The following is a 14,220-nucleotide window of genomic DNA, read 5'->3' on the forward strand; positions in this document are numbered from 1 at the left end:
GGCCTCTTGACTAGAATATCTGGTGTCGTGGCCACTGTGGTCGCCACCATGTGTGCCATGCCGATCTCCTCTGTCAAATCTTTATCACTGTTATCTCTGTTCAACTTGCCCTTGCCTTTGTTCTTTTGTGAGTTCCTGCTTTGTCTTTGGCTTTGAACTCTTGAGCCAAACAAAATGTCGTGTCACATTTATAACAACAATTGCCGGAGCTCGTGTGTACCGAGGCAGCTAACTGAGTATTGGTACTGTCATCCTTGTCAAGCTTGCCCTTGCCTCTGTCCTCTAGCGAACTCCTGCATTTGCATTTGGCTTCACAATCCCGAGCCAAACAAGTGGACGATTTCCTTGAGACCCTCAATCGAGCATAGGCTGCTTGCTGATCCGCTTTTCATAGCCAATAGTTAGTGTTGGTTCACTTTTTCCACTATTGATGCCGAGCCTATACCTTTGCGCTGCCTCTCAACAAGCTCACGGTTTTGGTTCTATTCCATGGTCATTGTGCCTTCTGTAGGCCTAGGGTATTTATACCTCTCTCCAACGTTTTGTTGCTGCTCTTTTTGGCATTTTCCCTAGCAACCTCATCACATTTTTTATGGGCAGCCTTGGTGTACTACAGTGGTAACAGTGGGCAGCACTTGTAGTCTCTCCTCTCTAGGGGCGATGGGCAACACTCACCCCTTCGAGCTTTCCCCTCAAGGCAGCCCACTCCATGAGCATTTCATCCAAGGGAATGCACTTTCCTGTTTGTGCCAGCCTAGGACATCAAAGATTTTCACCGTCCCTAGAGACCATACCAGGCTCCAGCAGCCTTGAGGCATGTACCTCCCTCTCTCTAGTTATTCCTTGATGCCAAGAGGTGGATCAGTGTTGGAGTTCCAACCCATGTTGAGGCCATGTCAGTGATCTTGTGTGCAGAAGCGGATGGCAGGAGCAATGGCAGTTGTGTGAATCTTGGGTCTATCCATTGAGGCATGTCAGCAGTTCTATGCCAGACCACCCTAGCTCACTTGTTTAAGCAGTTTCTTGAGCCTTTCCCATATATGCGCTCTCTCTCTCTCTCTCTCTCTCTCTCTCTCTCTCTCTCTCTCTCTCTCTCTCTCTCTCTCTCTCTCTCTCTCTCTCTCGTTCCCTTGTCACCATGCTTGCCGTTGCATTGTGATAGAAGCAAACAAGCCTCCAACACTAAAGGAGGAGGATATCATGACCCTTCAATGTTGGAGGAGAAAAGTAGTATATAGGGGAAGAGCACGTTCCCAAAGTTGAGTGAGGACGGTGCCACCTCACCGCCATACATACATATGGTTTCTTTCGTTTTTTGGGGCCACAAGCATGCAAGCACATAATGCATTTCTCATTATCTTTTGAAAACTATGTTAGCAAATGTTTATTAGCATTGGCATCTACTAACTCTGAAATTTTCCAATCTTAAGAGGTTTGGACATTGAATAAACTCTATTATACAAGCACTTAGAATCAACCTTTGACACAAAATTCAAGTACACTACTAACATTTCATTGGAAAAGAGCATACTCAATGATGATTCGCACTTGTGCACCCTTACAAATTGTAAGTGAGATGTTGCAAAAACACTTTTTGTCTGCAAAACCTATGACCCTTCCTCAAGAGATTCTCAAAAGGTTCAAAATTGATTATAATAACAAAGGCGTATATCGTGTTTGGATAATAATCGCTTTTGTGAGACTAAGGGGGACCATCCTTGCAACGTATGTATTTCCCAAGGATGCTAGCATGCATCAAACATGGAAATATGTAGAGACACTAATACCATGTTTAACATCATTTTCACGTTAAGGGGGACCAGCCTCACAGCCTGAGTATTTCCCAACGACCGATTGCATATCACAAGTGCCTTGAGGGAAAAGTGAAGAGTGAAAGTGTGATTCAGAGTGAAGTGTTTTGTATCACGTTGGCTAAGGGGCATGAGTTGCTTGAATAACCTATGGCAGTTGCTTGTTGTATACAAGATCGTGGGCAAGCTCACATTGGAGAACCACCCCTACTTGAAAGTCCCGACGAAACAATCAAATATGTAAAAACCAATCAAGGCACACTAGTTTGGGGTTGACATTGCAACAAATCATTTAAAAGGTCAAGTAATAGTAAGTGGTCTCTTTAGTGATTATTTCTTGTGTGATATCCTTCTCATGCTTGCTCACTTGTGTCATACAGAATACAAAATATGTAAGGTTTTCAGGTTTCTGGCCAAGTCAAAGCTCTCGTGGCAAGTCTCGACCTAGCTAAAAGACAAACAAAAATGCATAGCTTCACCGAACCTTAGTTTCAGTTTTTAGTTTAAGTTCAATACTTTCCTGTGAATGAACATGTAAGTGTGTTCAGACTCCATGGATGGACAAATAAACCATGTGGGCATATTTGGTGTGTATGCACGTGCAGGCATGCGAGGATATCTAAACGAAATCAGGAAGGATGAGAGGAGATGCACCAGCTGTTTACACTTGTAGGTACACCGCAGGGAGTTCCCGTGCACCTCTGCATCATCACAATCATAATGAATGTGGGTACCTTCCGCGGCGACAGGGGGGAGGATCTGGAGAGGCAGCAGTTGAGTAGCGGACTCCGGGGAGGGGGGTCGAGGGCGCTTGCTAGGAGGCGTCCTCATCAGCATGATGTCCAAGCCACTTGAAAGCAAGCTCTTGCGCGCTCTCCCACTCTCTCTCTCTCTCGCGCCAAATATGAACGCTTGGGATTTAGCTCCAATTTTTGGTTGCGTTTTGGCAGCCAATTTGAAAATGGCAGGCGGGGGCATGGTTTTTGGACTTACGCATAGCTATTTTAATCAAAACTAGAGTGCTTCGTTAGCCGCAGAGTCCGAGGGTAAGAGAAACAAGAACCACTAGAAGACAAAAACTTTGTTGTGGGGGGGGGGGGGGGGGGAGGAGAGAGAGAGAGATGTATATTTTTTTATTATCGTCCTACATGGACAAATATGACCTGTAGGACCAAAGGTACATGTGATTTTTTATTATTGTTTTGGGTGGTCAAATATGATGTATGGGACCAAAACATGCATGTGATGAACTATATGGATAAGTGACTCCCAATGATCAAGGATTATGTGACGAGACACAGTGGAGAGCCCACGCTATGGCTAGAGCGGAATATGTAGGTATAGGTCATGGCTGGAAATGTGAGAAGCAGTTTCAAAATTCGAAGGTGATATTTTCCAATCTAATTCATCACAAATATGATTGTGTTCATGATGCTCAATAAAAAGTCTACCAAGTACTACAAACCATCAAGTTTGCAATTCTTGAAGTTTAGTATGAACTATGCTCTTTTTTTTCCCCCATTAAAAGCATCAAAATTTGTATTAAGAGGGAGAGATCAGAAGCCATTTGAACGAGTCAAAAAGCTGAGAGTATCGATGTCTCAAACGGCAAATGCCCTAGGTGTCAAAGGCAGGAAGATGACATTCCTCGTCTGCTCAAAGCTTTGGGCTTTATTCCCTCTTTGGGCTTTGTTCCCTCTTGGAGTCGGTTAGTCTTAGGGAATTCCATAAATCAGCTTTTGGAGGGAGAGATGCAACAGATTGTTTGATCAAGCTTACCAAAGTCCATGTATGAGAGTTCTTTTTTTTTATTTGAACTTGCAGACAAGTTGAAGCTCGAGAAGTGTTGACTCTACAATATCAACAATCAACACGATAGAGTCAAACGGATGATAATCGACACTAAAGTTGTAGATGTCAAGATGGTCGGACAAATTGCCAATGCTGAGAGACTTATTTCTCAAATTGATGATGTTATTCAAGCCTTGCCTTGGGGTGTTTCTGATCCAATTTGAGGACAACTTTTTTTGTATGCCTCTCTTAGGACATCAACTATGTAGCTTGGGAGTGTACCGTCCTTTTGGATATTGTAATATTTTGAACTATTTTCTTGAACATGTAGTTTTGTGTGCCAAAGAACTCTATGACAAGCCTAGGACTTGAGATATGTTACAAAGAGGAAACCAAGATACCAACCTACCACTTGGGTGATAAAGAAAAAGAGAGACCAGAATAGGTGCTTACTCACCTTAACAGCCTTATCAACAGCTTCATACCCCACAATTGTGGCCTTCATGTCACCTGTATGACCCACCATGTCCCCATTTGGAAGATTCACTCGCACCTACAAGCACAAATAGCATGATGCCACATCAATCAAGAAGAAAATTCTTAACCATGAACTTGTAAATGTTATTGAAGTCTACCTGATCATACTTGCCACTTAAAATTGCATCCCTGGCTCTCTCACCAATTTGGAGGGCTTTCATGCCAGGCTTTTCATTAAAAGTGATACCTTGCTCACTTTGTATCTCCACATAGGCCTCCAGCTTGCTATCAAATAAGCCTGACCGATTCCCATTCCAGAAGAATGTAATAGGTTCAAACTTCATTGTCTCATTGTCTCAAGCGCCCAAAATGATTAATTTCTAAATATACTGCATAGCCCTCCTTGGCATGAGGATTAACAACAGAAAGATGACTCGTCAAGCCTCTTCCAACTGTACCTACATGCAAAGTTTCGGAGTCCTTCTTTTGCGAAGTATTCGCCTGATGTCTGGTCAATTTCGGGAGGGCTCACCAAGTACTTGCTAGGGAGCTTCAACTCACCATCATATTGAAGCATACCCGCATAGTGAATTTTGGGCACACGCACCCTATCAAAGTTATCAAAGTTTGCATACTCAAGAGCGTTTTGCCAACATGATCATTTTGTCTGCTCTAAAGTTGAAGGTTACAACTGCATCACCATCAGCAGTTGGACCAACAGATTTGCCATTTTTGTCCACAATCACAAATGGAGGACAGTATTGGTCATTGAATTTTGGATTATCTGCCTTCAATTGCATAAGAGCTTCTATACCACTCTTGAACTTGTGAGGAGCTTCTCCCATAACTTGTGCATCCCATGCTCTTTTTTACCACACTCCAGTCATTCTATTTCACAAAGTTTCAACAAAACTAACTCTTCAAGACTGCATTGCAGACCCAAATCAAAGTGAAACAATCAACAACGACAATTGCTATTGCTCCTGTCTTGGCTCTTATGGTGTTTGCATTAAGACCCACATTGAAATCTTAGCAAGCTCTTTCAAACCAAAAGGCAAATGTCGGTATTTGGTAATCACAAGGTACCTCATAGCGATTCATAGTTACATGCATACGCCCCCCTTCAGATGCCAGTGAGGCATCCACTCCTTGTTGCGGTAACTCTTCTAAATCTTTCTCAAGCAAAATATTGGAAATTATATATACCATTTCAATACTTCTCAAGTGAAAAAATTTATGAAAGCATGAGAGAGAGAGAGAGAGCGAGAGAGAGGCTACCGATTGCCGTGGTTCAGAGGTGTACCTCGAAAGAATGAGATACGGATCGTAGTGCTTCCGAGGGGTACCTTGCAGAAACCACGAGGAGGGTTAGAGGTTTGTCAAGCTCAATGTTCGTAATCATACAAGATGTCAATGTTATTAATTGTTTGTTGTTCCATTTTTATGTTTAAAAAAAAAACAAAACATGCAAGTTTCCTTGCACGGGGGAGTTTGCACAGTCCTCCCCAATTTTTATAATACGTTGGAACGTGCCATTCCCACGGTAGCGTGCAATTCTCAATGTGTTCATTAACTACGTTCGCAGTGTCAAAAATGTCAAAAATCACAGAACGATAATGCTTATTCACCGCGCGATTGAATGTCTGTCGTCGATGTACCTTACATCAACGATGTTGGGCATCTCCTGCTCTTAACCCGTTGCAAGAGACGACAATGAAGGATAAAGGAGATAGGCTTGTGACTATTTGGGTGGAGGAACTTTAGGAAGAAGCGGGAATTTTTATATTTCACCTTGTGTTAATTCAAAGCCTATCAAAATTCACTCTCGCTTCATATGTCCAAATCCGGTGGAAGCAAGAAGGATGGTGCTCAACTGTGAAAGGCACATTAACACTAGGTGATCAATATCAACTCGTGTAAAGAGTTCAAACCAGATTATTTTGCCATCTGTACTATATGTACTCTTGTTCTAATTAGTTCCAAAGTGAAGTTTGGAAAGTTGACAACATCATAGAACAAATCAATCTCGTCCGTCATGTGCAAAGCCTGCTAACACCATAGTCCATGTTGTCAAGCAGTGTTTTGGATTCATCAAGCTTGCCACATTGCCAAGCACAAAATGTTTTTGCAACAGCCCCACAATAGTCCCTAATTGCATAGGTGATTGCTTTTGAAGGAAGTCCTTTCCTTCGCATCTGCTAAAAACATCTCAATGCTTTCTTGCCACAGCCATGTCGTGCATATCTCATGAAAACATCCTAGCCATGAAAAAGCGCCTTTCTTTTGCATCTGGTGAAAAATTTGATTACTTCATTATTGCCATAGCCATGTTGGGTATATCCTGTAGTGCACCACATTTGGCATACATATTAACCAAGGCAGTGCCAAGCACGACATCTTTTTCCAAGAGCCTCTGACTAACAATATAATTGTGATTTTTCTTGGTAGTATCACCATCGAAAAGCATACAAGCATGACTTCTTTTTTCAACAGCCCTTGACTGAAATATACAAGTGTAGGTAATTGCATACATGTCAACCAAGGCGATGCCAACCATAACATTTTTTTTCAATAGCCCCTGACTAATGATATCATCTTGAGTTCTTCTGTCCGTCCTAGCGTCTTCCAAATTGCAACATGCCTTCAAGATGCAAGCATAGGCGATTGCACATCTGAAGAGAGATGCTCAATTCGCATTTGCTGAAAACAGCCCAGAGCATTCTATGTTAAGCATATCCCACAATCAGTGCATTCTAAGAGACGACATTCCGGATAGAAAGCTCCTCAAGCACTCCGTGATGATTTCCCAAGAACAACACAATCGCATACGTGATCATTGCTCCTACGTAGTGCCACATGCTTTCAAGATGCAAGCATAGGTGATTACATTAGGAGAAATTTCCTCGCTTTGCATCTTGAAAATGGCCAGCCAGCCAGAGCTCCCTAGCCAACCAAAGCTCCCTGGTCCTGTCAACTGTTGGGCAATGAGATGCACTCGAAGACACGACATTCCGGATATCAAGGTAGTGTTACATGCCTTCAAGACGAAAGCGTAGGTGATTGCATTTGGAGAGGTGCCCTCACTTTGCGTCTGTTGGAAACAGCCTAGGGCTCCATGGCGTCCCACGGATCGAGGAAGACCTCGAGAGAAGTGTTCAGAGCGGCGTCAGGTGTGGGTGTTGGAGTGTGCATCTGGCCACCCTTCTCCCCATCAACGCGAATGTTCTTTGTGACACATAAGCTTTTCCTTGTGGACTAATTGATCTTTTGCTCAAGTTCTGGCCAACTTCTCACTATGCTAACAATGCAAAACCTTTTTGGAATCAGCTGACAGATTTTGTGGAACCAATGCGTGTGAGGGGAATATAATTTCAAGATCTTGTTCGTTGCGTAAAGGGCCACTGTGCCTAGGCCAGAATGGCCAACCCCCATCTCACTAACCTTAACTTAATATTCATTTTATCTATATACACACAATCAAAGAATAAGGGTCTGGTATGTTGCTGCACAGCTCCATCCACTGCTATGTACTCTCCTCTCTCACTCCTCTTTGTGCACGTGCAAGCATTGCATTCTCTGTTTGCTTTGTGGATGCTTGGTATCCCCAACAAAAAATTTATTGAGCATTTCCACTTGCATTAACCCAGTAGCCATATCCCGGCTTATTCCAAGCTGCATTTTTTATTCTCATGCATTCAATATGTTCTACCTCCTCTTGCATCCCAGCAGCTGCATGAATATTAATCATTAAGACATATGTTGCCCCATAACGTCGGTCTAGTTGAACTACACGCTCAAAAGCAAACTTTCCGAGCTTGACATTTCCCCATTGTCGGCGAGCACCTAGAAGGGAGACCCAAACTGGACGATGATCAGACGACGACATCATCGTAATTACTCTCATTGCTTTGTCAAAGGGCCTTGTACGTCCAAAAAGATCAACCATGCAAGTATAGTGTTCTTTGTTTGGTGCAATGTCATCTTTTTCCCTCATGTTATCAAAATGCATCTGACCCTCATCGACTAAACTTGAGTGGCTACATGCATAGAGGACATTGACATAAGTGATTGCATTGGGGGAAATGCCATCTTGCTGCATGCATTGAAAACAGTCCAGAGCTTCGTTGGCCCGCCCTTGCTGGGCATATCCTCCTATAAGTGCAGTCCAAGAAACTACATTTGGGGAGAAACCCTCCCTCCGCATTCGCTGAAAACACCCCTTACCTTCCTAGCCCTGCTCCTATCGGGCATATCCTCTAATCAGTGCATTCCAAGAGACTTCATTCCGGACAGGAAGGTGGTCAAGAACTTGTTGTGCTTTCAAAAGTACACCACACTTGGCATACATGTCAACCAAAGCATTGCCAACTACGACATCTTTTTGTAACAGCCCCTGCCTAATAATCTCATCATGACTCTGCTTGCCCATGATAGCGTTTTGCATAATGCCACATGCCTTCAAAACACAAGCATAGGTGACCGCATCTGGAGAGAAGCCCTCACTTTGCATCCGATGAAAACAGCCAAGCACTTCCTGGCCCTGATCTTGTTGGGCATATCCTGCAATCAATGCATTCCAAGAGACTGCATCCCGGACATAAAGCTCATCAAGAACTTGTTGTGCTTTGGAAAGTACACTACACTTGGCATACATGTCAACCAAAGCATTACCAAGCACGACAGTTTTTTCTAACAGCCGACTAGCAAGCTCATCATGAATTTGTTTTCCTGTGTCGACGTCTTTCAAAGTGCCACATGCCTTCAAATTGCAATCATAGGTAATTGCATCTGGAGAGAAGCCCTCGCTTCACATCCATTGGAAACATCCCAATGCTTCTTGGCCCTACCCCTGTTGGACATAACCTGCAATCAATGCATTCCAAGAGACCGCATCTCAATGAGGAAGCTTGTCAAGAACTTGTTGAGCTTTCAAAAGTACACCACACTTGGCATACATGTCAACCAAAGCATTGCCAAGCATGACAGTTCTTTGCAACAACCCCTGATTGACAATCTCAACGTGAATTTGCTTGCCATATCAATGTCTCGCATAATGCCACATGCCTTCAAAATGCAAGCATAGGTGATTGCATCTGGAGAGAAACCCTCACTTCGCATACAATGGAAATAATTCAAATCTTCCTGGCCCTGTTGGGCATATCCTACAAGTAATGCAGTCCAAGAGATGACATCTCGATTGGGAAGCTCGTCTAGAACTTGTTGTGCTTTCCAAAGTACACCACAATTAGCATACATGTATACCAACGCATTGCCAAGCACGACATTCTTCTCCAACAACCTCTAACTAACGATCTTGTCATGAATTTGTTTGCCCAAATCAACGTCTTGAATAATACCGCATGCCTTCAAGGCACAAGCATAGGTGACCACATCACGAGAGAGGCCCTCGCTTCGCAAGCATGAAAACAGCCCAAAGCTTCGTGACCCTGTCCATGTCTGGCATATCCTGCAATAAGTGCAGTCCAACCGACGATATCCCGGATTGGAGCTTGCGAACTGCTTGTGGAGAAGATTGAATTGTTGTGGCTGCAACTTGCGAAATGCTTCTTCTGGGAGCTTGCGAACTGCTTGTGGAGAAGATCGAATTGCTCTTGAGAGCAACGCAGAATGCTTTTTTTATTTTATTCACTTGGTACCTTTTGACGGTGTAGTTTTTTTTAGAGCTTTTCAGCGCTGGGTTTTTTTAATAAAAGAGGAGCCACAGGGGCTAACGAGGCCAGGGATTTGGAATTGCACACTACGCTAACGAAGTAACCAATGTAATTTATAAGCCGTGATTGGTGGAGAAACTGGCTATGAGTGCGCCTTATTTGGGCACTCCCAACCCCTCTTCCGCACCCGTGTACTTGGCATCTTGTTTCTACCAGCTAAGAAAAAGCATCTGATTTTGGTATGTGACTCTAGATGACAGAGTGTGTATGTAGATGGGCATCGAGCTCTTAGCTAAGGACCCTTACATTCGCTGCTACTTAGTGGGGAGAAGCTCATTGTGCAAGGAGCCTGAGAAACATCCTAGGGCAAAGTAGCTATAAGCAATGATAGCAAGAGGAGATGAAACATAACCAATGGTTTTTTTTTTTTTCTTTCTTTCTCTTTTTTTTTGGGGGGGGGGGGGGGGGGGGGGGGGTTAATTAGAGTAGCATTCATGATGAGGGATGAGAAATAGCAATTGCACAATACAAAAAGTATAAAGCCAATTGAAATAACTTGATTATGAAATGAACTAGCAATACTAGTTGTATGTGTACAAGATATGGTTGCTTATATAGAAGTAGCAAGGTTAGTGCAAGTGGTAGTACAATAGTTAAGTGCGCCTCAAGAGGCATCTCCCCAAAGGGCAAAGGTCAACCTCCCAATGTAAGACACTCTTTTGGCTCCTTGTGAGACTTACTTAAGCTCACATGCTATCACAAGGTCACCTGTTGTATGAATGTTGATTGGACTCTAAATATGGTACAAACCAATGTGTTGTGGTGTATGCCAAAGGAAACATACCCAACAACTCTCCCATTGGACTTTTGGACTATTAAAAAAACTACAAAGAGACTCCATAATGGAAACAATGGAGTAGCAATGTAAAGCCTAGGGGTGACTAGAGCCTGGAATCCACCTCCCAACCTTCCACTATATAGGCAATGCTCCTAGGCCTTTGCCCTAGCTGGATTCCCTTTCCACATTACTTAGTCCGGCCCTTGGCCCAGTTCATGACTCCCTGGCCTTGCCCTTGTCCTGATATTAATCCCCCCTTAAGGAAGAGTTTTCGTCCTCGAAAACAAAAGTGGGAAACTTCTTCTTAAGAACACTAAAGTTTTCCCAAGTGGCACCTTCATCAAATCGATCTTTCCACTTGATTAAAGCCTTTCGACATACATGATGACGCGTACATAAATCATGATAGTCAAGAATTTGTTCAGGTTCATGCGGTAAGGTAGGAGGTTCAACAAAGTCGACCAAAATCTGTTGGCCAATGACATTGTCGTCCCCATGTAACCGCTTTCGTAAACGGCATGAAACACCGGATGAATACAAGAATGTGTAGGTAGCGATAGTTTGTAGGCACGATCACCCACTCTTGAGTATTTTGAAAGGTCCACAATATCGTGGAGATAATTTAGGTGCTGGCCCAATTTTCAGACTTTTTGAATGCTCTGGCACACGTAAAAATACTTCCTCCCCTTCCTCGAAGGTAACTTACCGACTTTCTCATCAGCGTACTTCTTATACCGATCCTGCGCTTGTCGGACGTTCTGACGAGCGAGTTTCAGCATATCCATGTGGTCTTGGAGAAAATCCTTAACCTGTTGGATTTTTTTGGTTGCCAACCCCACCGTAACAGGTGACCTAAGTTGAAAACCATACATGAGCATGAAAGGACTAAATCCAGTCGTGACAGGCTTAGCACTGTTGTAAGCAAACTGAAAAAGAGGTAGATATTCTTCCTAGTCTGTTTGTTTCTTGCTAACGTATGTGCGTAGCATATCCTCTAGCACTTGGTTAACTTGTTCAGTTTGACCATCCATTTCTGGATGATCAGCTGTACTGAGGTTTAGTTGTGTACCCAATCGTTTAAACACAACCCTCAAAAAATGGCTGTTAAACTTGGGATCACGATCACTGAAATGTTACTTGGCAAGCCATACAACTTGTATAGGTTCTCCACAGATAACTTGGCCAATTCTGGAGTCTTAATCGTCGATTTGGTTGGAATAAACTTACACAATTTAGTCAACCGGTCTACGACCACCCATACTGAGTCATGACCTTGTACAGTGGTTGGTAAACCCACAATAAAATCCATAGAGAGTGACTTTCCCATTTACCATTGGAAATCTCCAAAGGATGTAAGAGTCCTCCTTCTTTCAGGCACTCTGCTTTGTTAACCTGACATTTTCGGCAATGCAAGACATGATCTTGAACAAAGCCATGTAAACCTAGCTAGTAAAACTGTCGTCGTACGAGAGCATAAGTCTTTCTAATACCCGGGTGCCCTGCACTTGGACTATCATGACATTCATAAAGAATTTGGTGCCGAATGTCTGTGTCCGTCCATACACAAACTCTCCCCTTATAACGTAGGTACCCATTGTCGATGGTAAAATTCTTCCATCGTTGTAGTTCATCACTCAACAAAGGAGAACTGTGTGTGGAGGTTAACGCTACACTACCATCATTGGAGTGAGAAGGATCCCTCATTTGTACATGGCTCCACACTTTGGAATATGCGTCATCCTGCTCATATTTTCCCTTTAGAGAATCCAAAAATTCATTACGAAGTTCCGTGAACAAGAGAGAATTGATCTCTTGCAAACGACTAAGAGCGTCAGCCACCACATTGATCGTCCCTTACGATACCAGATCTTGGCATCGTATTCCTGAAGAATCTAAGCCCACCTGGCTTTCCGATCCTTCAAATCGGTTTGTTGTGTAAACCATTTAATGCTTTTATGGTCAAACACAATCTCAAACTGAGCACCATACAAATAATGTCTCCATGTTTTCAAGGCAGACACCATTGCATAGAGTTCTCACTCATAAGCAAAGTAGTTCTGTTGTGTTGCATCAAGCTTCTTGCTTTCAAATGCAATTGGCCGGCCGTCTTGTATAGCAGGACTGCTTCAATAGCACGGTCACTGGCATCCGTTTCCATAACGAATGGTTTCAAAGGATCTACAATAGCTAGTATTGGAGCTGTAGCTAATGCATCCTTGACCGTATCAAAACTATGCTGCTGAGCGGGTCCCCACTAAAAAGCTTTGCCTTTGCCTTTCAGTTGCTCCGTCATGGGAACATCAATATCAGCATAATTTTTAATGCACCTTCGATAAAAACCTGCAAATCCTAAAAAAATATGTAACTCATCCAGATTTTTAGGAGAAGGCCACTATCGAATTGTATCTACTTTGGATTGATACATATATAGCCCAGTAGGTGAAATAACATGCCCAAGATAGTGAATTTCTTCCTTCAAGAAATCACACTTAGATTCCTTTGCATATAATTGATTTGTTCGTAACAATTCGAACACCTGCCTCAGATGTTGTAAGTGTTCTTCTTCAGAAGCACTATATACTAGAATGTCATAGAGAAAAACGATGACAAATTTGTCCAAGTACGGCCTCAAGACACTATCCATAAGTGTCATGAAGGTTGTGGACGCATTGGTTAACCCAAATGGCATAAGCAAAAACTCGTAGTGTCCAAACCTTGTTCGGAATGCAGTTTTGGGTATATCAGCAAGTCGAAAACGTACTTGGTGATAACATGACCGCAAGTCTATTTTCGTAAAAATAGGAGCATGAGTGAGCTTGTCGAACAACTCATCCACGTGTGCCAATGGGTATTTGTTCTTAACAATAACCACATTTAAGCCATGGTAGTCTACGCACATGCGCATACTACCATCTTTTTTCTTCACTGATAGGATAGGAGAAGCCCATGGTGAAGAACTAGGTTGGATAAATACTCTGCTAAGATAGTCATCAAGCTGACATTCCACCTCAACAGCTTCAGAGTAACTCATATAGTAGGGTGGTTTACTGATAGGTTTAATGCCTACAACCACATCGATGCTATGTTGCACCGATCGTGTCGGCCGTAATCCTAATGACAAATCATGAGGAAAAACATCATGAAATCCCTTTAATAAATTTTTCAAATCACTAGCAACCTTTGCTTGTTGAGAATTAGCCATTGGTGGAAAAGATGAGAGAGAAGCATGCGGCGTTGAGGAATGTTCAACAGATTCAATGTTAGAGAGAAAATGAGACAATGAGTAACACAAGAAAACTTGATCTATTTCATTATCAAAAATGAGTTGCATAAGCTCAGCTGTACATATTAGTGGTGAAGAAGGTACATCCTTCTCTCCTAACAACAACACATGTGCACCATGGGATTCAAACATCAAGCTATTGTGCTCATAGCTACGCTTCAGTGATGGTCCTAGGCTATGCAACCATTCCCTACCAAGGACCATGTCTGCCCTCTCCATGTTCATAACCTGAAAATCCAAGGATGTGGAGTAGCCTTGTACTTCCAACAGTAAAACTCGGACTTGAGTATCCCAGATTTCGGCATCATGTCCATTCATCATTGCTACCTTGTAGCGGTGGGTACTCAG

The 14,220-nt window shown here is 42.9% G+C and overlaps 1 protein-coding gene and 1 pseudogene across 8 annotated transcripts in view; both read right to left on the minus strand.

The window, feature by feature from the left end:
- MAD1 (mitotic checkpoint family protein) overlaps positions 1 to 2,731 on the minus strand; it is a 157,664-nt gene extending 154,933 nt beyond the window's left edge. For 4 of the 8 annotated variants that reach the window (XR_015185110.1, XR_015185109.1, XM_086488696.1 and 1 more), the window contains exon 1: positions 2,466 to 2,728. Coding sequence is in view for 3 of the 8 variants with exons in the window: in XM_086488696.1 (XP_086344822.1) it covers positions 2,466 to 2,648 (183 nt within the window). In the remaining 5 variants the exon portion in view is untranslated. Of the gene's footprint in view, positions 1 to 2,465 lie in introns of all 8 variants that reach the window. The other 4 variants (XR_015185111.1, XR_015185108.1, XR_015185112.1 and 1 more) reach the window with 4 other exon arrangements.
- Positions 2,732 to 3,543: 812 nt separating this feature from the next.
- On the minus strand, positions 3,544 to 13,620 carry LOC147435721 (uncharacterized; annotated as a pseudogene).
- Between the last annotated feature and the right edge of the window lie 600 nt (positions 13,621 to 14,220).

This window comes from Adiantum capillus-veneris, chromosome 18 (assembly GCF_014529385.1).
Source record: "Adiantum capillus-veneris isolate H3 chromosome 18, ASM1452938v2, whole genome shotgun sequence".
NCBI classification, from domain to species: domain Eukaryota; kingdom Viridiplantae; phylum Streptophyta; class Polypodiopsida; order Polypodiales; family Pteridaceae; genus Adiantum; species Adiantum capillus-veneris.